Source organism: Tasmannia lanceolata, unplaced genomic scaffold (assembly GCF_043159265.1).
Source record: "Tasmannia lanceolata isolate RefF3 unplaced genomic scaffold, GAP_Taslan_0.1 ptg000002l, whole genome shotgun sequence".
In the NCBI taxonomy this organism is placed as follows: Eukaryota; Viridiplantae; Streptophyta; class Magnoliopsida; order Canellales; family Winteraceae; genus Tasmannia; species Tasmannia lanceolata.
Window position 1 is genome coordinate 29,588,408 of NW_027518679.1, and position 25,493 is coordinate 29,613,900.

At 41.5% G+C, this 25,493-nt stretch overlaps 2 protein-coding genes across 2 annotated transcripts; both read left to right on the top strand.

Moving 5' to 3' along the window:
- The first annotated feature begins 223 nt into the window (after positions 1-223).
- On the top strand, positions 224-10,822 carry LOC143858409 (PWWP domain-containing protein 1-like). The gene is made up of 2 exons (XM_077369089.1): positions 224-1,845; positions 8,041-10,822. Exons 1-2 carry the CDS (start codon positions 351-353, stop codon positions 10,632-10,634), a joined length of 4,089 nt encoding a protein of 1,362 aa, XP_077225204.1. The 5' UTR covers positions 224-350; the 3' UTR covers positions 10,635-10,822.
- A 6,723-nt stretch (positions 10,823-17,545) lies between these two features.
- Positions 17,546-18,554, top strand: LOC143858485 (protein SRC2-like). Its single transcript, XM_077369156.1, has one exon. It carries the CDS (start codon positions 17,607-17,609, stop codon positions 18,483-18,485), a length of 879 nt encoding a protein of 292 aa, XP_077225271.1. The 5' UTR covers positions 17,546-17,606; the 3' UTR covers positions 18,486-18,554.
- Positions 18,555-25,493: the final 6,939 nt, after the last annotated feature.

Genomic DNA, 25,493 nt, shown 5'->3' on the forward strand with positions numbered 1-25,493 from the left:
TAAAAACGGAAGGACATGACCGTTGATTTGACCTTTAAAAAAGGGTATATTTATTTCTTTGTATGGGGATTTGAACTCTTCTTTTGTCTTTTAGTGAACGTGGCTCCATCAATCAAATGCCCTTTGTTTTTCCCAAAACGGATTCCCGTTTTCCATCATTGTCGTGTCGGTTTATCCTATTCCTTCACGAGTCTCCCTTTTATCTTCAAAATCCTCGAAACCAAATCATAAAAGAGTTGTCTCATCTTTCAGTTACGTGCGGAACAAAATGTGTGTTTTCTAGGGTTTATATCTTCAACTCAAAAATCACTTTTTTTTTCTAGGGTTTCGATGCTCTCTCTGCTCTCGCCATGATATCTGTAATGAATGAGTGTGAAATCAATAGGAAATCTGCTGTTTCGGACGATCTTTCTTTCTTCGAGATTGAAAACCCTGAAAAAACTAGGGTTTCAGGAGGTAGGGTTGTAGAGTCTCTATTTAATGGGGGGAATGGAGATTTTGATGTTGAGAAAACTAGGGTTTTGGGAGATAGGGTTTTAGAGCCGATATTTAGTGGGGGGAATGGAGATTATGATGTTGAGAAAACTAGGGTTTTAGAGCCGATATTTAGTGGGGGGAATGGAGATTATGATGTTGAGAAAACTAGGGTTTTGGGAGGTAGGGTTTCTTCGGAGGTCGGTGCTGGAGAAATTAGGGTTAGGGTTTCGGAAACCAACACTGGGGACTTGCGTTTGAGTGGAGGGAACGATGATTTTAGGGTTGAGGAATGTGAGGATTATTCAGAGCTTGATTCAAAGGAAATCGAGGGGAAAATTGAAGCTAGGGTTTCGGAAATTAAGGTGATAATGGAACCTAAGGTTTCTTTGGAGGTTGATTTAGAGGAAATTGAGGAGAAAATCAACGCTAGGGTTTTGGAAATTAGGGCTGGGGAGCAGCCTTTTGATCACAGGAATGGTGATTTTTCTGTTGGAAATGCTGCAATGGAGGATTCGATTATAAAATCGGAGGAGAATAGAGTTTCTTTTGGAGAAATGGCGGAGATGAAGTCGGAGGAGACTAGGGTTTCTTTTGGAGAAATGGTGGAGGAACGGAGTGTTTCTGGTTTGAGTTCTTCGCGTTCAATGCTTGATGAAGGAACTATAGTTGGTAGTCTGGATACAATGTTATTGGATGGGACAAAGCATTTGAGCTATGGGTTTGAACCGGGCGAGATGGTTTGGGGAAAGGTGAAATCTCACCCATGGTGGCCCGGGCACGTATTCAATGAAGCCTTCGCGACTAGTTCTGTTCGGCGAACTAAGCACGAGGGTCATGTCTTGGTAGCTTTCTTTGGCGATAATAGTTACGGATGGTTTGATCCTGCAGAGCTTATCCCTTTTGAGCCTTATTATGAGGAAAAATCACGGCAGACAAACTTCCGGAATTTCGTAATTGCAGTGGAAGATGCTGTTGTTGAGTTGCGTAGGAGATGCGCTCTTGGTTTGACTTGTTATTGTCGAAATCCAAAAACTTTTCGGCCCACTACGATTCGGGGGTTCTTAGCGGTTAATGTGGATGGCTATGAACCTGGAGGAGTTTATTCTGCAAAGCAAATTAAGAAGGCACGAGAAAGTTTTAAGCCTGTTGAAGTTCTTTCTTTTGTACAGAAGTTGGCTTTGATGCCTCGAAATGACGGGGGTATAAGTATCAATCAGATTAAGAATGTAGCTACAATTTTTGCTTATCGGAAAGCAGTATTTGAGGAGTTTGACGTGACATATGCTCAGGCATTCGGGGTGGAGCCAGTGCGGCCTTCTCGTAACTCGTACGGGGCATTAGAACAGCCTGGCAAAGTTCCTCCTCGAGGTATCGATCATTATGGGCTATATCCTTTCTTTTTTTTTTCTTGAACAAACTATATGCGTTATTCTCATATGTGCATCTGGTTATGTGATAAGATGAAAACGGTGATGGTCTATGTCAAAAAGAATAAAAAATTGCACACTTGCCCTATACATAATTATTCTTAAAAGACATGATAGACACGAGAACATATTCTAAATTTGATGGAAAAGCCATTGTTTTCTAGTTTTTTTATTATATCAAAATGCCAAAGTTCAAACTTCCGTCAACATGTATCTCTGAGTTATATTTTCTATATTCAGAGGAGATTGAGGAAAGTTTCCAATAGGTGTATCTTCCTCTACCTGATCTAATTCAAACCAAGTTGAAGTATGCTAGTGTGGCATTTCACTCCCTTTAAACAAGTTGTTAGAATGTTTTAAATTGAGTCATTCTATGTTACCCTGATATGGGCGTGTGTGTTGGATATTGCAAGCAGCTAGTGCGGGAATCCTGTAAGTTCCAAAAATCATAGGATGCAGATACGACAAAGATTCGAAGTTTGTGGTATATAGGCAAGAATCCTTTAGGGTATGTTCCGATCATAGTAAAACTGTTGTAAAACATTCTATTAGTAAAACTTTACATGGTGAACTTTTTCACTGTAAATTTTTGCTTTTTCCTTTGTTCCATTACACGTTGTAAAACGGGATGTAAAAAAAATATAGTGATCCAAAATCCACCAAGTGAATCACTACATTCTTTGTTATAGTTTGCAAGTTTATAAATTCTTAAGCTTCCACCTCTGAAGATTATTTGGTATTCAATCAGTGGCTTTACTGACGAAGATTGAAACCTTTGAGATTTGGAGCATGGTTTTAAATTGCCACTGAAATCGACATGAAACAACCGAAACGTTTCTGTTTCCATCTCCACCGAAACTGGAACTGATGTATTACATAAATATATTTATATAAATTGCATGCCAAATGTGGTTCACGTATTCATTTAAAAAAAAAGAAAAAAAGAAAAAAAAGAAGACGTGCATGCACTATCTACTATGTATAAATATTTATATGAATTGCATGTGAAATATATGGTATCCACTAAATTATCAGACATGTGCTACAATGCATGTCACTATGTGTTTGATGTACTTCTGGCATCACCGGAAGGATCGGAACCACATCACCGGAAGGATCGGAACCACATTCACGGGCCAACAATTTTTCTGGATAGGTCGAACTATTAGAAGCAAATGGAAAAGGAAAACCGAGTGGGATCAAAGAAACTAGTGCACTGACAACTAAATCGATACAAATAGGTGCAAATTTCGACATCACCACAGCCCACTTCATTCTCTCGCTCTGCTTTCAAGCTGGACTCGATGATCCGTTGTCATCGATTTTGTTTATTTTGGGGCTTTTTTAAACCATTATGAATGGTTGTCTTGCTTATGTGATGGTTTCTAAGTGTGTATTTTTTCTTATTCTTTCATTTCTTGTAATTTCATCTTTAAATTCTGTCATTTGCATATGTTTCTATATGCTTATGTGCCTGTACAGGTTTTCCACTGAAATTTCCAATCAGAACTGGAGCATTTCTGTTTTATGTGGTGATCAGCGACCATATCTGTAAGTTGTGACCGCAAGTTAGATGGAGGGTGTGTTGCATATTATGTGACATGTGCGATTTTTTGGGTTTGTGAGCGCTGAATTTTGGAATTATTCTAGGTTTCTTTTGGGATTTTTCAGGGGTTTCATTTGGTTTGATAGGTAGTCTGGATGCGGGATTTTTCCCACTTTTCACTCTCACAAAGAGTTCTTATCTCCCGGGAAAGGGTAGAAGAATGGGACCCGAATTTTTTAAGAACGAATCAAAAGTTGCTTACACGAGAATGCTCATCATTGGAATCTTCATCGCGAAGACCTACGGTCGGTCCAGGTCCGACAAAATGAGGTCTACACCTTTTGCCACCCTCCCCTCGCTGAGTTTCCCATCCCCATCTCCCTAACACTCTATTACCATTTGATAAACTTAAATTCATTGAAAAAAAACTATGGCTATGTTTGGTTGCGTGAGGGTAGCTCAGAGAGTAGTAGAATAAGAAGTCAAAAGGGGGGAGGCAAGCATTTGATTTGTCTTGAAGAATAGTGTAATAGTGGTTAGCAGTGTTTGGTTGCGCGACAATTCTCTCTGAGAGTAGTGGAAAAAGTAGGCGTGTTATTGCCAAAAAAGAGAGCGAAGAGAGAGAATATAGAAAGGACATGACCTTTTCCACTATTCTTCTACCAAAAATTCAACATTTTGGTAGAATTTGTTTGCAAGATGAGTAGAGGGGACATTAATGCCACTTGGGCGCCGCATGTGCAAAAAAATAATAATGATGTCTAGAACTTGTCTGGGAGTCAAATGGAACTTGAATGCAATATTGGCAACCAAACAAGGAATCAACATTCACTGGCATTTGAAATTCCAATGAGTGCCGAGCGTTTGTGCAACCAAACATACCTTTGTGACAGCCAGACATTGCCAAATCAATGGACTCATCATGTTTGTGTGGCACAAGTGGGCCCTAAAACCGACTCTTGAAATAACACAACAATATTCCTTTTAGCATCGTTTTTTAGTTAAATAAAAAAAAAGATCATTTATGGAATGACTCACCGCCAAAGCATGATGAAGACACTAAAATTTCTTTAAGCCGTTGATTTTTGCACATCGAAGTCTTGCATGTGAGATCTTTCTTCCCTAGGATGGCCCACCAAATTGACAGTGCCAAATTATCTTAGTACACATGCTACTGTCTATTGGATCATAGTCGTTTTCAATCGTCAAGATGATCTCGATTCTTTCCCTTATAGAAGCGGGTTTGCTAGGGGACCATTGTAGAAGGGATTTTGAGGACCTGTTGTTGCATGAGAGAGCAACCACCTCAGATGAATTAAATGAATAAGTGAAACTCTGAGCCCATGTTGGTGCTTTATCGTGCAACAGCTGGTCTGAGAAATGCCTTCTGCCATGGCCCCTAGCAAATCCCATGAAAACATATGCAAGTGATAGAATATCATGATGAAACTTCAAGAAATGCTAGAATAAGCACAAATACACTGTCACAGACATAGTTGTCAACTCGTTACTTGACTTATGACTCAATTTCTTAATTTTATGACTCGTGACTCGACTCGACTCGTGACTCATAATAGTTCTTGACAAGAACATAAATTTAGTTGAAAAAATATAATTATATATCAAAATATGAAGCATGTAAAAAATATAACCAAATAACACATAGATAAATGACTAAGCCAAACATATCTATCTATCTATCTATCTATAATATATACTAAGCATGTAACTTTCCAAATGTCATTTGCCTTTTCCAGGAAAAGTTTTTCTTGGAGAGTATTTTCTCCTACACCATGTTCTGAACTTTTGATGGGGTGGGGCCCATTTTTTTTATTTTTTTGAATGATGGGGTGGGGCTTTATATACTATACTGAAGAATAATAGCATGGGTAAGGTCCACTATTTTACACTTGATCCGGTGAGCCCACCAACTCTATCCAAACCCATGCTTATATCGTGGGACCAACTATTTTACACCTTATGCTATGATGGGGCGGGGCCCAATATTTAATGACCATGCCTAGAATGGGCGAGGCCCACCATCTCTACCCAAACCAATGCAGAAGATGGGCCCTACCATTTTACCCCTCGTATTATTGACGAGGTGGGGTCCACCATCCCTACCCAAACATACTCATTTGACTGGAGCTCCCCATTTTACATCTCTTGTTTTGATGGCGTGGGGCCCACCATGTTACACCCATGCGTAGCATGGGATTGAATACCAGTAAATAACTATATGCTTGTAACTTGCATGCACAAAATAATTAAGTTCTAAGTTCCAACTTCCAAGTTTTCAACCATCAAAACAAGAATGCCCACGCCCAGCGAGTCGTTTCGACTCATAAGAGAGTTATTTTTTCGAGTTGACCTGCAGCGACTCGTAAGTCTTCAACAGAGGCGAGTCACCGATCCGTCTCGCCTCGAAAGCCCAATGTCTCGACCCGACTTGAGAGTTGACTCATGCGACCCGTACTAGTTTGACAACTATGGTCACAAATATCTCTGACATTTTCAAAATATTGCAATTTTATTGCAACATTGTGATAAAACGACAAAATCCCGAAATAATCCTGAGATTTTAAAAAATATAGCAATATTTTCATTTTAATCATTTACTACGATAATTTTGCATGATAATTTAGATTTATATTTTTCTTAAATTATATGTTTTAAATAATTTTATCCTTTTTTCTCAATATAAACTTGAAATAATTAAAAAATTTAATGTATCCCAAGGTTTTACAAAAAAATAATATCTCCCAAGATTTTCCCTCGCAGAGCCATTCCTGAGAATGATAGTTGCTACTTAGACTGGAAACTATCATTCAAAAGAAAAAAAAAAAAAAAAAAAAAAACAAAAGAAAAAAAAACCTTAGACCGGAAACTATCACATAAGCAAGACAGCAGCCATCCATAATGGTTTATCAACATTGAATACCTAGTGGCATGCGTTGTCGTACATGTCTGATAATTCAATACATACTACATTTCACATGTAAGTCATATAAATATTTACACATAATACATGCACTATGTATCATCATAGAGAAATTATATGGTGTAAGGCCTCACAACAATAAGGCTCTTGTACGGTGGAGGTACCGCCCTTGATATTTGATCCAACTGCTCACTGTTGGATCAAATATCAAGGGTGGCACCTCTAACGTATTGTTGTAAGCCCTTACCCCATATGAAAACCCTGCATCATATACAATTTATGCAAATATAATTATGTAACATGCCTTTTCAAAAAAAAAAAAATCTAACATGCTTATATAGCACACCACTAATACATTCACCACATTGTTTACGCGTCATACATACATCACATTACACTTACAGTTTTGTATTCGGTATGCTTTTCGGTTTTGGTATAATTTCAATGGGGATGGAAACAGAAATATTTCGGTTGCTTTGGTGGTTTAAAACCATGTTCTCACGCAGGGCAAAATGTAATTATAGTTCTAATTGAAAGTATGATTGTATATGGCTTGCAAATATTTTGTTTACTTAGTAGCATGTATTTTGTGTGTATATGGTGGGAAACGCAACCACGTATATTTGTTAACTATCTGTTGCAATTGTGAGCTGATACCTGTCACAAGAATGCGTTGATCTACGCGTGTGGTGCTAGCATCTTGTGAGCTGATTCCTATCACAAGAATGCGTTGATCTAAGTTTTTTTTTTTTAAATTTTTGAATGATAGTTTCCAGTCTAAGTAGCAAATATCGTTCTCAGGAATGGCTCTGCGAGGGAAAATCTTTGGATATATTAATTTTTTGTAAAACCTTGGGATACATTAAATTTTTTTAATTATTTCAGGTTTATATTGAGAAGAAAGGATAAAATTATTTAAAACATATAATGTAAGAAAAATATAAATCTAAATTATCATGCAAAATTATCGCAGTAAATGATTAAAATGAAAATATTGCTATGTTTTATAAAATCTCAGGATTATTTCGGGATTTTGTCGTTTTGTCACAATGTCACAATAAAATCGCAATACAATTATGTGTGCATATTGTGGGAAAAGCAACCACGTATATTTGTTAACTATCTGTTGCAATTGTGAGCTGATACCTGTCACAAGAATGCGTTGATCTATGCGTGTGGTGCTAGCATCAAAAGTCATGAATTTTCCTCTCCCACCCTCCATCCCTCTCCCAGTTGGTCACATTTTATTCTGCACATATTTTCTTTTGTTATTTATGAATATGAACACTTGTAGAAAACAGGAAATTATCTTTGAGAGTTTCAAATGCTGAGACGAAGCATTTTAGATGCTGTGCCTCTTGGGGCTATTTTGGCCATTATGTATGTAAAAGGGCAGTTCACTTTACTTGAATCTGTTTATTTTATTTTATTTGGTATCTGCACCCCCATTGTTCTGATGCATATGCCATTGGGCTGTTTACCAGAAAGGGGAGTGGGCGATGTGTGTATGTGCGTGCAAATATTTTGCTTTGATTTTATCTTTGTATATACCTGTGACCTTGTGCAATGTTGTGCTTTTGATATTGGAAATTGTCGTGTACTTAAGCTTCATCCTTTCCTCACAAAACATATGATCCTGTTTTCTTCAGCTCCTTTGAGTGGTCCTATGGTGATAGCCGAAGCCCTAGGTGAGAGGAAAAACGCCACAAAACCAGTAAAAGCTAAGGATCAATCCAAGAAAGACAAGTATCTTTTCAAGCGGAGGGATGAACCAAATGAGCAGAGAGTTGTTCCAAAGCCAGATTTCCATCATGTCAGCCAAGTTCATGCGAACGTTGTGCCCCTGCCCCCTTTCAACTTACCAGCTGTCGACTCTCCTGTCCCGGTTGGTGGTTTTGTCTTGCAGAAGAGACCTCCAGCTGTTATGGAGAAGCACTCACTTCGCGCAAAACAGGAACAGAGCGGGACCATCATCCGGGAAGTTAATAATTTCAGTTCTGCCGAGGCACCACAGAATGCCAATCGGCTTGATTCTCCAAATGTAATCGCCGTTGATTTTCAGAAAAGTCAGCCGCTATTATATGGTGGTATTCCTGCAGTGGTAGGAGTCTCTGAAGATCGGAAGGTGCAACCAGAATTGGTGGGTAAGAAGATGGGTGTTATAAAGGAGACTAAACAGATGAAGTTGAATGAAAGCCCTGGGCCCACAGGCACAAGCATGGACGTGTCGTACATGCCAGGGCAATTAGAATCATCTGCCAATGTGGGTGGTAGGAAGCCGAGTGTTCTAGTGCCGGTAGGAGCTCGGCTTGAACAGGATCGTGTGATGGAACTTGGAGGTAGCAGAGCCGTTTTGGAATCAGTTGGTATAGCTCAATCACCTGTCGATGTCCAACCACCAGGTAAGTTTGCAACAGCGAGCACGGATGTGGTGAATATGGCAGCAAATGTTGTTAAACGTCCACGGGAGGCTTTAAGTTCTTGGAAATCTGACATGGGGGAGAAAAAGAAGAAAAAGAAGAGAGATTCAGGCCAGGAAACAAACCTAAAGCATGCACAAAAGCGTCCTAAAATCACAACAGATGGAGATTCATCAAGAATATCAGCGGGCAAATCCATCGGGATCACTCCAATTAGCCTTCAACATCCACAGACATTGTCTCAGAGCAAAGACCACGGTATCCATAGTAGTTTTAACTCAGATTCTGCTGTTCCATCACCGAAACTGGATATTGGAAGTTTTGGGCTTGATCTTAAGCAGCTATTGAATGAACTGTTAGACCTAGCTATAGATCCTTTTAATGGTATTGAACGCCAAGCAACCGTTTATCAGGGTTTTCTTAGATTTCGGTCACTTGTTTATGAGAAAAGCTTGGCTCTACAATCAATAATTGAACCTGAAACCTCTGCCAGTAAATCTGCCACGAGTAAATCGTTGCAGGAACCTGGTATTGGAAATGCTGACATTCCTTCCAGTGGAGAGGTGAGAGAGCGCTTTTCTTCAAAGTCATTGAAACATGCAATAAGACCTAACGATTCCCCCAAAATGGGCCAGAAAAGAGGTCCTTCCGATCGACAGGAAGAGATGTCTGCAAAAAGGTTGAAAAAACTTAACCAAATAAAGGCGTTGTCTTCGGAAAAGAAGGCTGGTGGCCAGAAGAAACTGGATGGGCAGAGTGAAGAACGAAAAGAGACAAGTAAGCCAATGAAGCCGGAACCACCACTAAGGGCGGCACAACCAGCTTCACTGGTGATGGAATTCCCTCCTCGAACGACACTTCCATCAGTTCCGCAACTTAAGGCAAGGTTCGGACGATTTGGGCCGCTTGATCTCTCCGGAACCCGTATCAATTGGAAGGTTTCGACATGCTGGGTGGCGTTCAAGCGAAAGTCTGATGCACAGGCAGCCTACAACTCTGTTCAGAACAATGCTGCCTTTGGCCATTTGAAGGTGAATTCCTATCTCCAAGAACTCGATGTGCCTGAACCGGGTTTACCCAAAACCATCAAGCAAAGGGTCGAGGACAATTCTAGAGATGCCCCACAAATTGGCGTCCAGCTGAAATCGTGTCTGAAGAAGCCATCGGGGGAAGAGGTGGGGTCCTCCGCCGTGAGCGTCCCACGTGTAAAATTCTTATTGGGTGGCGAAGAAAGTAACAAGGGGGGTGTTAAGAACAATGGTAGTACTTCAGATGGAGCATCTTCACTTGGGTTGGATTTTAATAGTAAGAGCATTATGAAAACAAAAATGGGCCTTCCTCTTGTTCCTTTTCCTCCTGGCATTAAACCAGTCATACATGAGAGCAGTGGAAACAGTCAATTTAGCAATGTACACCCACATGCACATTTTCATGCGCATTTTAGGGAAGTAGAGAGAAGGAACAACAACAGTGTTGAAGAAAGTAACAAGGGAGAGGTGTTTGTGGGTGTAAAGAAAAATGGTGGTAGTGTTGATGGAGCATCTTCACTTGGGTTGGATTTTAATAGTAAGAACATGATGACAACAAAAATGGTGTTTCCTCCTCCTATTACTATTCCTCCTGCCAATAAACCAGTTTTGCATGAGAGCCTTGGAAGCATTCAATTTAGCAATGTGCACCATGCGCATTTTAGTGAGGTAGAGAGAAGGAACAACAACAATGTTGACATTTCCCATCAGATGTTGAGCCTTCTGATGAGGTGCAATGATGTAGTTTCGGATGTGAAGCGCAACTTAGGCTACGTACCTTACCATCCACTCTAAAGGATTCACTGTGCCGGCCGGAATTCGTTGATGCATGACCGAAAACCCCACGGGGTGGGTGGGGCATGTGTTAGATAGAGGTTGTAACACACAAATTTGGGGCCCTTATTAGGACGTGTATTGATGAGAAACATGTGATGTTGAAAGTAGACAAAAAATATACTGTTATTAATCTCCTTTGTTTTTAAGCTTATTCTTTGCTACTGATATTGGCACTACCATGATTTGATATTTGCATAATCTCTGTCTTTTCTTACCTGGGCCAGCCCCATCTAGTGTATTTATGAATACCCTTTAACCCTACAAACCGGAGGCAACGAAGATCCAGACCATTCAGTTGTTGGGCCCTAGTATTACTAGATTGTGCCCTTAAAAATCAACTCAATTGGATGATCCTACCAACCCTCTAATCTACTAATCAATAGATAAATCGCACCGTATAGAAATCTCTATCGATTGAACGATTAGGATCATCCAATCCAGATGATTTTTGTGTGGTCTGTTGTATTTATGTTGGGGCCTACCAATTGAATGGTTTAGATCTTTGAACAAGGTGGGCCCACTCTATTTTTTTTTAAAATAATCTAATAATGTATATTTATTAGAAAATTCATTGCGGCCCTTATTCCAATATCCATACCGTTTGTTTGATGGGCCGATGTAAATAGGCCTTTTCCACAAAATCATCTCCGTATATTGATCCTGATCGCAGATGTGTAGAGGCTGATTGGAGGGTCTGGATCATCGGATGGAGATAATTTTATGGGCAAGGCGAGCCCAACAATAGAGCAGTTTGGATCCTTGGCATCAGCTGGGCCCAAGTGAATTTTTTTTTTAAATACACTTTTTATGATGTCCACCTTCGTCAAAGATCTAGGCCATTCATTGTCGGGCCCCCTATCAAGGGTTTGTGCTCAAAGAGAAGGGAGAGAGAGTAATAGTTGTGAGATTACGTACAAGTGGGGCCTACCTTGTTCAAAGATCTAAACAATTCACTTGTTAGACCCCACCAAACATTCATGTTTGTGTGGAGAGAGAGAGAGAGAGAGAGAGAGAGAGAGAGAGAGAGAGAGAGAGAGAGAGAGAGAGAGTAATTTTTTTTTATCATATCTGGATATGTATTTACGACCTTGTTTGGATTGCAGGAAAAATATATCTCATGGGAATTTTTGTCACTGGATTTTTTTTTATCTTCACAATTTAGAGGCAAATGACATAGTTATGACTTATCTAAAGGGATACTATTATATATTGAAGGTCCTCTAAATAAAGGGCGATGATATTTTCACCCCCCTCTGCATTACGTATGCGGCCCCCTATATCGTGATTTGACGTCAAAGAGAGTTAAAGTTGCCCACTTTTCACGTCAAATCACATTAAAGGGGAGCGCATGCCTAATAGAGGGGGAGTGATCGTCTCCCTAAATAAAACTTAAACTGCTGTGGTTCAACTTACTGTTTTTTTAACTTGTAATCAAACACTGAAGTAAGAAATTTTGGACACAATTTTACTTTACTTTTTTATTTTCCAAACTTTTCCAAAAAAATTCTTGCCGTCCAACCAGTGCCTAATGTTTTTTTCCTGATATCAAATTGCGCGCCCATGTTGCAATGTGTTTTTTGTCTATATTTTCCGGGTACAACCTATTTATGTTGTGTTCCGACAGATGAACGGCTAGAATCATCCTATGAAGTGGGCCCCATTGTAATTTTTATAAAAAAAACCGGACAAAATCTCCGTCTATTAAGTGTGGCATTTTTTTGAGCGGAAAGATGGGGTTAGGCAGGACCCCGACAAGATATCATAAATAAAAAGAGGTTACAAAAACTAAGGGGGCTCGAAAGCCATCTCTGAAGGAACAGGCTCCTTCAGTATTACATAGGCGAAAGCCCCACCATAAACCCGTCATAGTTTAGAGAGGTTTTCGGTGAGGTTGCTCTAGAAGCGGGTGGTCCAGGGAAGAAAAGGGGGCGAATATATCATTTTCCTATAAAAACTATTATAGTGCCATTTTAATTTATATAAAATCATGCAAATCATGTGAGTACATTTTCTTAATTTCCTTATAAAAATTATTATAATGCCATTTTAATTTATATTAAATCATACAAATCATGTGAGAGCATTTTCTTAATTTGTCACACCCATTCTTATTCCAACGCCTCTAGGAATCGTAAATGGATCCATACATTAATCGGAACAAATCGTAAGGATCTATGTATCTATCAGTCAATCTGAACCATCCATATGATGGGCCCTCACATGGATCATTAATCGTTTATGTTTCTAACTTCAAAATTCAGTGAACGCCTGCATTTGGATTGCGTGAATCAGAAATGGGAATCGACATCATATTATGATTCCTATTTTGATTCTACCTTGAGAGGAATGAGAAAAAAAAATAAAAATTTTAATTTTAAAAAGAGTTCTAAATTGAAGTGCACCCTTATAAATGGCATCAAAGGGCGCCCCCAAAGTGCATTAAATGGGATGAAAAGTCAAAGAACATTTGATGCGCTTTGGTGATTTACAACCAATGGTGGCGCCCTTTCAAGCATTTTTTGCAAGGGCACCCTTTCTGCGGCTAGACTTATGAGGCTTTTGGATAATGGCTACATTAAAAGAAATAGGATGGATAAGAGAATATGGATTGCGGATTCTTTTGGGTTTTTCTCAGTCAGATCTTTCTATACGAGCCTGATGCCCTGCCCGACTCCTTCTTTTTTAGCAAAGATGTGGAAATTTCATTGTCCGCCGTGGGTAAGTATCTTTGATTGGGCCGCATGTCGCGACATGATACAAACCATTAACTTTCTGAGAAACCGTGGTATGTGACTTATTGATCATTGCCCCCTATGTCTTGCGGATGGGGAATCTCTGGATCATCAATTTATGCTTTGTTCGTTCACCCGGTCTAAATGGGGTCGCATATTTATAAGATTTGGGATTAGCTGGATTTTCCCTTGATCTATTGAGTTGATGCTGCAATAATGGAGCTTCATGCCTTGGAAGAAGAAAGGGAAAATTTTGTGGGAAGTATGCTTGTTTGCCACTTGGTGGGTGGTCTGGAAGGAGAGAAATGCATGGGTGTTTGACGGAATGGCCAAGGCTCCTCATTATCTTTGTATGCGGATAATTGCATTGGTTATTAATTGGACGAGATGCCATCCATCTTTCCGGTTTGTCTCAGCGTTTGATCTTTGGGAAGGATGGCGTGTGGTGTGTTTGAGTAGTGAGTGGGCTGATAAAGTTGTTCAGAGATAGGAACCACCGCCTCAAGGAGTGCTAAAAATAAACTTCGATGGTGCTTGTTTTGGGAATCCTGGTCCTGTCGGGGTGAGAGGTTTATGTCGTGATGATGCCGGCAAGGTTCTTTGGACTTTTTGGGGCCCTTCAGGTGTGACAGATGCTACGGAGGCGGAAGTCCAAGCGGCTTTCAATGGCATAAAAAAGGTGTGTAGGGACCCTTTGAAGAATGTAATTGTTGAAGGGGATTCGTTAAATGATATCCGGTGGCTGAGGGGTGGGGTGGATCCGCCTTGGAGGTTTTTGGATCTTTTTTGACGAAATGAAAGATATATTGGCGGAATCAGATATTGAGTTGATTCATGTTAGGAGGTCTACTAACGAGAAGGCAGATGAGTTGGCTAGAAGAGGGGTGGTATGCAACTCAATGAATTGGTCTGATCAATTCCCTCTTTGATGTCCTATCTATTTTGTAATAAGTTTTTTTATTTTTTTATTTGTTCTGTAACTTTGGATATTCCCTTTCGGGTGTCCTTTCTGCTCCTTTTATAATATTTGCCATTTCAAAAAAAAGAGTTTAGAACTCCTTAAAAAATTCTAATAAAATTCCATTCTGACCAAGGTGGAATCACAATACCACCTGTTCGTTTGAGTAACATATTCCTGCATTTCCCCTTACTGATTCCGCCGCCGTGTCAATCGACTCAATTCTGCCCACTTGGTTCAATTATTTTTTTTTTGAACCAAACCCACGGATAGGAAGGCATTGGAATCAGATCCCGATTCCAATGTCCCGGTCAATGACATACTTAGAAGAAAATTAAATGTTGACATGTGGCTTTGTTTAAGAATCTCATATTCCTCACTAAACCATGTAAATATTATTATAAAACCTTCATATTAAATCATACATATCATGTGAGAGCATTTTTCTTTTGTCACACCCAAATCTTATTCAAATACGCCTAGGGTCCTAAACCACGGTTAGGATCCTATTTTCCAGCTGATTACGATCCTTAATCATAGTTAATTGCTAACCCGAATCGTGCCACGCGAGGTAGAATGACCCCTAACTTTGAATCTCTTAACCAATGAATAGCCCTTTTGAGGCTCGTTATGCAAGGGCTCCCTTGTATCTATCATTCCTCTCCATTTATAATGGGAGAGTTAAATACTTAAATCCTTTTTTCCATTGAGCCTGACGCTTCATAGAATCAAGGCCGTATAAATCCGTATTTTTCAAAAACTACAGTATCCCATTTAGATCACCACAACTTAAATAGGTTGTGCCCCAAAAATAATTTCCGATGATCCTAATCAATCCTCCGGTCTATAGAGGGACTGCCCATTATGGAAACTTCTATAGATCGGATGGTTAGGATCATCCTATGGAAGTGATTCTTGGGGCACCACCTATTTAGGTTGTGGCAATCCAAATGGACGGTTTGGATCATCCCATGGTGTGAGCCATACCGTTCGTTTTGAAAAAATACGGATTTATACGGCCACACATCATATAATTTCTCTAGAAATCTGAATGCTTACCAGAAAGTCACTTTTATGGTATTCCTAAAATACATATGAGATGCCTAATCCTGCCGTTGGGCCCGCCAGATGTCCCTTGGGCCCCCTCTATCACCGCTGATCATGTCGTACATAATGAGGGGGCCACATGGTCTTACTCCCATCCTAACGGACATTTAGGGGCCGTTTGGATACAAGGATTTTAGAATCCGGGTTTTCTTCAAAATTGTAGCTAACAGATAAGAGAAGAAGTGGATCGGCCGTCTTTTTACTTCTCGCTCTTCTTTCCGTCAGCAAGAGAGTAGCAGATCTTCCCATATTTTCAGGTTTTAAAAATCCCAGGATGCAGGAGAGATTTTTAAACCCTGAATTTCTCACTTAAAATCCAAGAAACACTGTCAGGACAGCGTACAACAGCTTGATCATGAACCCTCTTTTACACTGTTTTCAAACTAAAAACCTGGATTCTAAAATTTGCGTATCCAAACGGCCCCTTAATGTATAAGATAATGGAGCCGTTCTGCCGTTCGATCAAAGTGTTCTCAACAACATCTGGTCCGGTTGCCATTCAGATCAACGGATTGGATCGGCAGAAGTGGGTCCCATGGGTTGAACTCATGTGATGTCATATTAATTTTTGGTGGGCCCTAAAAAGCAGATTCGTTGTGGTGATAGTAGCCCGAAATGAAAGGTGCTAATGATTTTTTCAACAATCACTCATTGGGGCCCACACTTGCCACTTGAAATGATCAGACCCATTGATGTGACCGGAAAACTCAAACCCATCCTTTTCTGTTAGCCCCATCTGATCAGATGATCCTAACCGTTGATTTATTATGCCCTGTCTAAGAAAATCTAAGACATTTACTTCCTACTTTCGTAGCCCTATAATTTTACAGATGATATTAGGTGCACGTGTGGCCAGATGAGCTTTCCCAATTACACACGGAAGTTCCCACGTGGGACCAAAGGTTTACCCGATCAGCACTTATTTCAGGAGAAATTATATGTTGCCCGTTTTCTTTAAATTATGTTACAACCCACTCCATAGGATCATCCAAACCGTCCATTTGTTTGGCCACAATTGGATCCAAAAAATCATATCCACAGGATGATCCTAACCTTCCGATCTATTGAAGTTTCCATAATGTACAGTCTTCCTATGGATATGATTTTTGGGGCACAGCCTATTTATGAGAAATGAACGGTTTGGATCATCCTATGGAGTGGGCCGTTCTGTACTTTTTTAAAAATACAGATTGTTTTTTTTGCCCATGATATAATTCCTCTTATTTTAGAAGGGAAGTGATATATTCTCCGATATTTTTTTACTTGGTACAGCCCTAGTGTCTTTATGAATTATGACTACTCTTTTACCATAGGAGGACTGTCCTAGGTAGGGGTGCAACTCGGGTCGGTCGGGTTTTATTCCGGAAAACACACGACTCCCAAACCAGGCGCTATCCATGATAATTCTCGGGTCGGGTTTTTTCACGTTGACGAGTTGTAGAATTTTTAATTTTTTTTTCACACACCAAAAATCTCTAAATTTATGTAATCAAGTCTATAAATTTCAGAAAGATACTATATTTCCACATTACAAACATGATCACCTCAATAAAAACAATTATATCAATATATTGAAAAATAATTCGCTATGTTGTTCCAGAGATAATTAAAAACATCATAGTACACCAACATAAGTTGGGCCAGGTTTGAGATTTTTTTCCTTTAAATCCGACCCTACTCAAGATTAAGCTGTTTTTAAACTAAAACCCAACCCTACCCAAGACCCATGATTTCTAAATCCGACCCATGCTATTTTCGGGTCGGGCTTTACCCGACCCAAGTTGCACCCCTAAATTACTCCAAGGTACAAAAAGGGGGCCAATGTATCATTTACCTCGTTAACTGAAACATAGAAGTGAATGTCAGGAACATTCCAGAAACAGACGCGTCTACTAGAAAAGAATCTCGAGAAAGAAAACAAAAGAAATTGCGAAGGTGGGGGTATTTTAGCAAATTCAACGAATACCGAGGGCTTTCTTAAAGTAATATATTATTCTTCGAATACTCAACGCGTGAGCATCCGTTACCCAGAGACTTCTCAAAAATCCCCTATAAAATCCCCACCCCCTCCTCCTCCCCCTTTCATTCTATATTATTCCCAGAAAATCTTTTCCCCCGACTTCTTTTTCCGTCATGGAATACCGGCCGTTAGATTTAACGGTGATCTCCGCCAAAGATCTTAACGACGTCAATCTCTTCAACAAAATGGACGTCTACGTTACCGTCTCAATTAACGGCGACCGGAAATCAAAACAAAAGACTCCCGTCGACAAACAAGGAGGCAAAAATCCCACATGGAATTTCCCCATGAAATTCCACGTGGACGAAATTTCCGTCCAACAGAACACCCTTTTCCTCCACTTTCTTATCCGTTGCGATCGGACCCTCGGAGATAAAGACGTCGGAGAAGTCCACGTGTCAGTCAAAGAGCTCCTCGACTCCGCCGCCGGCGATGACAAGTCGGCAAAATCCGTCAGCTATCAGGTCGGGAAACCCTCCGGAAAACCTAGAGGGGTATTGAATTTTTCTTTCAAATTTGGTGATAAGGTGGTGGGACCCACTTTGAAATCGGACGAGCCCGTTACCGCTTATCCGGTCACCGGGCCCGGGCCAGGCCCGAGTGCGGGCCCGTACCCGTACCCAGCTAAGGCGGCGGGGTACGGATATGGTGGCCCACCTGCGGAGTACGGATATGGTGGCCCACCACCACCTGGGTATGGTGCGCCACCCGCCGGGTACGGATATGGTGGCCCACCACCACCTAGGTATGGTGAGCCACAGCAGGGGTATGGATATGGTGGTCCACCACCACCAGGGTATGGTGGGCCATATGGGTACCCGCCGCAGGGAAATTACGGCGGGTACCCTCCTGTGGTGCAGCCACAGCGACAGCAGCAAAAGAATAATAGATCAGGGATGGGTTTGGGTATGGGATTGCTTGGGGGAGCGCTAGGGGGGCTTTTGATTGGAGATATGATCTCAGATGGTTTTGGTGGTGGGTTTGATTTCTGATTTTTTTCCCTCTTTGGAGGATGAGAGTTTGATTTTGAAGGTGGGAGAAAGTGGTTACTTGTTAGTGTTTTTTCTTTTGTAAGATGTATGTAATTTGATATCATTTGATGGGAAATGATCCACTTGTTGTTTATCGTGTAGTATTTAAAGGGATGTCAGAGGATACTACGGCTCTCTAAAAGCTCGACAAACAAGTGAGCGCATGTTTATCAAAACATTGGACGCTAAAATCATTTCCCATTTTATGTGTGAATGTATAATTCTTTCTCTTGTTTCTTTTGATCTTTTCACTTTTTAGATGTTTTGATTTTGAAGATTTTGTATTATGAATGTTTATAGAAATGGCATTTCGGCCCTCGTAACATTGAAAACTCATATTAGAATATTGTCCAAAAATATTTCCCAATTTTGCAGTCCCACATTGATCCGATGATCCGAGCTGCTCGATCTTTGGGTCCGCGAGGATCCTAGCCACTTGATCTATATGTCCCATTTTGATCAGATGATCCTAGCCACTCGATAAATAAGGCATTGTTTTTTATTCCACCAATAGAAAGTAGAAGCTAACCGTTGAGTTTTATAAGCATCAATTTTAAAGATGGGATATCTATTCAATATCTGTACACACGTATCATTTTCTGATTGGGATGTGATATATTCCGCCTTCACTTCCCCAAGGAGCCCCTTGTAGTGTAAAAAGAGTAGTCATTAATGCAACAGAGGGGCGTGGCCCTGTGAAGAAAAGGGAATGAATATCTTAGCTCTTTTTTAATCTAGCTCAATCCCTTCTTCCTCTTTTACTCAGTCATCGTTGAATATTTTTATGCTTCGTCTTTGGAATCTCCCCCACGCAATTGGGCTTTTTTAATACTTTGGGCAGGTCAAGTTGTTAGTGCCTTTGGTTTCACGTTTATTAAGAGGGAGCAATGGAGACTTTGTAAAGCAATTTTAGGGCCACTTGTGGGGGAGGCATCATGGACTTTGCAATATTATATGTATCGTATATGAGAAGGGAAAATGATATTTCTACCATCCCTTTCAGCATTTTCACGACAAAGGAGTAGGGGAGAGGAACCCGAGGAACCCTTTTTTCCAACCCTAACCGACCTGAGTTTTTAAGTTTCTAAAAAAAAATTTCATAGAAAATATCAGGTTTCACTCGGGTCAGCTTGCCAAACCCTCAACCCAAACCCGATCCGAAGTCAACCCGACTTGACCCAACTTTTTTTCCAAGTTGAACCCGACCCGAGTTGCACCACAAAGGAGGCAGAATCAAAGTTGCCGCACGTGGAAGGGAAATGGAAAGGCCCATTATATTGTTGCTTGTTGATTCTCTTTTAAACCGATGTGTCATCATGTGTCCATCCCTTTGTTTTTCGTTGCTGAGAGATGGAAGTAGATTTTTTACTTCTTCTATTTTTTCTCTCTTGATCACCGTGACCTCAACCTAGCTCGAGCTCGACCTCATCAAGGAAAACAACTGTTTTTTATTGTACAATATGGAGGACTTTACTAGTAGTTTACTGAGTAAAGTTAAGTTCATGTGATGTTTAGTAATAAAAAGAAGCCAGAACCCCATAGGACCATTTACTTTCTCTCTATTCTAATTGTGAGCAAGGTTTTAAATTTCGGTTTCGGGGGTAGTTTCGGTCCTCACCGAAACCGAAATTTCGGGCGAATTCCACAAAACCAGATAAGCTCAACAAAGCCTTTGTCCCAAACTAGTTGGGGTTGGCTAAATGAATTCTTTAGAAAAATTCATGAAGAAGGTGAAAGGAATCTACACGGCTCTAATACTGGCTCTAGTTGGGTTCTTCTACGTGGACCATTTTCTTCCATTCGAAACCAGATAAAATATTATTTTATTCCAGAGAAAATTTCGGCCGATATTACTGGCCGAAATTTCGTGAAAGCTTTATTTAACAAAAAAAAAATCTCTTAAATTTCAGCCGAAATTTCAGGGGAAACGAAATTTCGATCAAAATTTCAAAATTTCGACCGAAATTTTATACCGTTTCGGGTAGACACGATTTCGGTATGAAATTTCCGATTTCGATCGAAATTTTAAACCTTGCTTGTGAGTCGATTGTCTGTTGAGGTGGCAGCCTTTTCACTCTACTGCTAAATTCCCTTTAAAAGATAGTATTTTGGCAGTGGGGTTGTGGGATTTAAGTCTCTTTCTCTAGATCATCTCTACAAAGACGATACTGACATGCTTGAAAGAGGAGCAATAGTCTGATTGGAGAGAGCAATCTAGATCGGAGGGAATGGGAGATACTTGAGAGGGCATGATTGGTGAGATCATGGATGGAGCATGAGAATTTCTCAAAACAGTAAAAAGGAAATATGCTAATTCAAATTGGGTTTTTCTTTTCTTGGTTACAACTGGCTCCAATAATATCCCATGGATATTTTTTCATGGTTCCCAAAAAATCCCATTTTCTTATTTTAAATAAAAGATGAGGAGTGATGTCCAAGGAGCGATCTTAGAAGAACGACTAGGGTCATATTCGATCCTTTCCCGAGCCAGGTTCCCTGGATTCATTCAGACCTAAGTGGATGAATGATGAAGGGGACATCAATTCAGGGTGATCTCAGAACTGGAGTGGCATAAACTGCAAAGCCCTTCCTTGTAATAGAATTTCCTTGGTCGAAGCCTCAACCTGGCTGGCCCTGCCAAACCGTTAGTCGCATTTAGGAGTAACTAACCTAATAAGAGCGTGAGAGGGGCGCCAGTTATAGCATTTTAATTAAAGAAGCCCCCTATCACGTACTATACTAATAAGGGCATGAGAGGCTGCTGCTTCTTGTTCTAGTCCCAGCAGTTGCATCATCTGTTGGAATTCTGCCATTTGCTTCTTCAATGCTTCGAAGTCAGCTGAAGAGGGTGTCCACAGACAACTATGCAAACTACTGATTCTGGTGCTTGGGCATATCATATAGTTGGTGGTGCTTCAAGCAAGAAACCCCCAAGCGAGGGCGACCGTTCAGTTTGTCATCAACGATTCTATCTACGATCCAGCAAGTCGATTAGGTCAAATATTAGATGTCAATAGTTCGTTTCCCTTCTTCTTTGAGAAGCAATCCACAAAAAACAATAGTCTTGGAATCACATTCAATGCAATCAGCAGGCAAATGAAGCTCATCACATAGTTTCAATCCATTCAATAAAGCATGAGCCTCAGCTTCATTGTTCGTACCAAGACCATAGAAAGAGAAAATGAAACATCAATCATAAATAATGGAAAGAACTAATAAGTAGCTAAGGGCTAAGAGGCATAATAGCTCACTGTTCTAGCTCCATGGCACCGAAAATGTATCTGGGCTCAAGTGATTCACCAAAGTGACGAGACCTTGAAGAATTCCTCGAGTATATGAAAAATAACATTTAGGTGGCCGCGTGAATACCCTCTAAACAAGGGATTTGGATTTGAAAATTTGAAGATTCCAAATTCAACTTTATGCAATGCTTTTCATTTGGATGATCATATGAGGATTTGTATTTAAAATATTAGCTTTCGATTAACGTGTTTGGCATTTGTCGATAATGAAATTAAAACCGGCTCTAGGCTAAAGAGGTCCCTTGTTGAGCTTGGCGGAAGAGTTCCAACGATGAGCTCGTCTAAAGACGTCCTGGGATGAGCTCCTCTGAAGAGGTCCAATGTTGAGCTAGGCAGAAGAGGTCCTGCTATGAGCTCGCTGATTTTATATGGTGTCTGCACATGAGGTCCAATATTTTTCAAAAACTTCCATGGGTCACACTTAATAAGATGATACAAACAATTCATTTGTTGGGCCACAACATAAATAGGCTATACTCCGTATCTCATCTCTATAGGATGATCCTAACTCCTTGATCTGCAGATGAATTATCCTACTGAGATGATTTATCGGATACAGCCTATTTAAGTTGGGTGAGAAATTTTTTGGTGAATGCGCATGTAGATTAGTGTAGGTGGTATGACACAAGTACTGCCCTTGATATTTGATCCAGCAACATCACCTTAAAAAGTCCGCTGCTGTTGGATCAATTATCAAGGGCCGTACCCGCGATCTATATGCGCATTAACCATATAAAATAGAGAATTTATATTATGTGTGGCTGTGTAAACCTTTATTTTTTCAAAAACGTACTCTAGGGCCAACATCATAGGATGTTCCAAACCCTCCATTTTGTTGGGCACAATGTCAATAGATTGTGCCCCAAAAATCACTTCCACAGGATGATACTAACCCTCCAACTCTAAATCTCCAACTCTAAATGGGAATTGATATCAGCAAAACCCGGTTTTAATTTTTTCCCTAACCCATCATCGTGTCTTTTATTATTTAAAGAGTTTTCAAATTTATTACAGTTCCTAAAAAGCTCTCACAAGCCAATTAAAAAAGGAAAGACAAGCTGGTTTAGTGCAATTGTTAAAACAAGGTTGTGCTTATATTATTTCCCTTCTAAATAGGTAAACTTTTTATTGGTGTTTAGGAAATTTTGATGCTATCTCCACTATTGCCAGCTCAATTCTCTTCCTCTCCCTCATATGCCCATTTACCCTTCCAGTATTCCTCTTGATGGGGTATAAAAACAGCAGCCTATTAGCTGTCGACACGTGGCCCGAGGATGGCTCACCGCAGACCCCGCGTCAGCAGGGGTAGTTTGGTAATTACAGCAGAGTAGGTGAGCTCGAACCTATAGCTGGCCGACACCTGTCATGGAGTAATAACTCCCCAACTACCCCAGTTTTTTCTCTATAAAAAGGCTTCCAAAGCTCATAAAAAGGGTAATAACTTCTCACCCACCACTCTTAAACTCGCTCTGCACTGCTGCTCATACTGACTTGAGTGTCGAAGGGCCTGTCCGGAGTAATACTCCGGGTTGGTCATTCTGACCTCGTTTGCTCTTTACGCAGGGCTCAGCTACTCAGCTCTCTCACCTCGGTTTCTCGGGTCCTCCAGCTCGGCTCTTACTTCACTGTCATATCTGTTACCGATTTTAGGCCTAACAGATTGGCGCCATCCGTGGGACCATGGACTAAAGGCTGTTCGAATCCCCTATATACAAAATGGCAGGACGGAGGAATGCTCGAGTACCAACTGCACGGACTACCCGCGCCGTGCTACTTCACAAGACCCGGAGTGAGCGAATCGCCTCACAGGTGGTGGCTACTTCTGCTACAGCCGAGCAGAGCCCTGCTCACTCGGAATACCTCAACTCTACTCCTACTCCGGATCAGGTGCAAGCTCTTTTTCAACAGATGACTACCCTTGTTGGTCAGTACCAGCAGTTGATCCAAGCGCCTCCCCAACATCCTCCAGAAGCTCCGCGACATGTACAGGAAAGGTCACGAGCTCATGGAGGAGAGTCGGCGCGTCACGAAGAAAATCGGACTCACCACTCCACCAGGCGAGTCCATCACTCCAGAACAAGGCACGCCCACACAGAACCTCACCACCGCCGGAGATCAGGGTCCCGCTCTGCACGAAAGCATTGAGCCCAGGAAGACCGCGCGCCACACGAAAAACTCCGACCTCATCGTAGGAGTCCGGAAAGCCAGTCCGGCTCCGCGGCGAGCCAATCCGTGGAGAGAAACAGGTCACCGGACCGACCAGACCGTAGAGCTGATCCGATGCCACGGAGGATGGAAGAGATGGACCACCGAATAGAAGAGCTGGCAAAGGATCAGAGCCGGACCGCTTCTAGGGCGTTCTCAAGCAGAACGCCGTTCACCGACGACGTCATGGGTGCCCCAGCACCCAGAGGATTTAAAATGCCAACCGTCTCGCAATACGACGGGACCACTGACCCTGTGGACCACTTGGAGACGTTCAGGAGAATGATGCTCCTCCACGGTGCGTCAGACGACTTCCTCTGCAGAGCATTCCCGACGACCCTGACTGGTGCGGCAAGGGACTGGTACTCAAGGATCAAACCGAACCATCAGCAACTTCGATGACTTCGGGGAAGATCTGGTCCGCCACTTCATGAGTAGCCGTAGGCCAAGAAAAACAACAACATCCTTGATGGCCTTGCGGCAGGAGGATAATGAACCTCTGAAAGCCTTCGTCAGCCGCTTCAACAGGGAGGCACTCCAAGTGCCAAATCTAGATCCCTCAGCCGCTACAAACGCGCTTCTCGCAGGTGCTAGATCTAATGATTTCCGCCGAGCAGTGGCCCGCTGGAATCTGCACTCTCTAGCAGATCTAATGGTCGGGGCAGAGGAATATATATCAGTGGAAGAGACACTGGCGGCCTGGACTCAAATCGGAGGAGAACCTATGAAGACAAGAACCCTACTAAACAGCGTAGAGATGAGAAGATCGCCAGAAGAGAGAAGTCCCCCTAGAGGAGGGAAGAGAACTTCACCCCTCTCAACACCTCCCGGAGACACATACTGGCCGCTATCAGTAGAGAAGAGTTCGTGAGATGGCCGACCAGAATGATCTCCAAGGGAAACAGGAGAGACAAGTCGAAGTACTGTCGGTTCCACAAGGACCACGGCCACGACACAAACGAATGCTGGCAGCTCAAGGAAGAAATCGAGCTGCTGATTGGCCGGGGATACTTAAAGAAGTATGTCATAAAAGACAGCCACAGAAATGAGCACAAGGAGAAAGGCCCCCCAGGGCCGGAGCCCTCGGCGGTCACAGCCACCCCCTGCCCGGGGTCAGTCTCCTCTGCCCTCCAGTCTACAACGAGAGGCACACCGCTCCTAGCCAAGGGGGGTCATCTGCACAATTATGGGCGGTCCGGCAGCCGGGGGCACATAGTCTGCTGCTCGAAAAGCATATGCACTACGAGTCAACGATGTGCACACATGCAGTAAGAAGATGAAGACGGAGAATGAGATCTCATTTTCAGATGCGGACCTCGACAACCTGATACTGCCACATGACGACGCCCTGGTCTTAACCATGCTCGTCGCAAACTGGGAGTTGAAGAAAATCCTGGTCAACAATGGGAGTTCGGCCGATATTTTGTACTATCACGCTTTCGAGAGAATGATGATAGGTGAC

Coding starts and splice junctions, on each gene's coding strand:
- LOC143858409 (XM_077369089.1), top strand. CDS start 351: ATGATATCTGTAATGAATGAGTGTGAAATCAATAGGAAATCTGCTGTT. Junction 1,846..8,040: donor TGGCAAAGTTCCTCCTCGAG/GTATCGATCATT, acceptor TGTTTTCTTCAG/CTCCTTTGAGTGGTCCTATG.
- LOC143858485 (XM_077369156.1), top strand. CDS start 17,607: ATGGAATACCGGCCGTTAGATTTAACGGTGATCTCCGCCAAAGATCTT.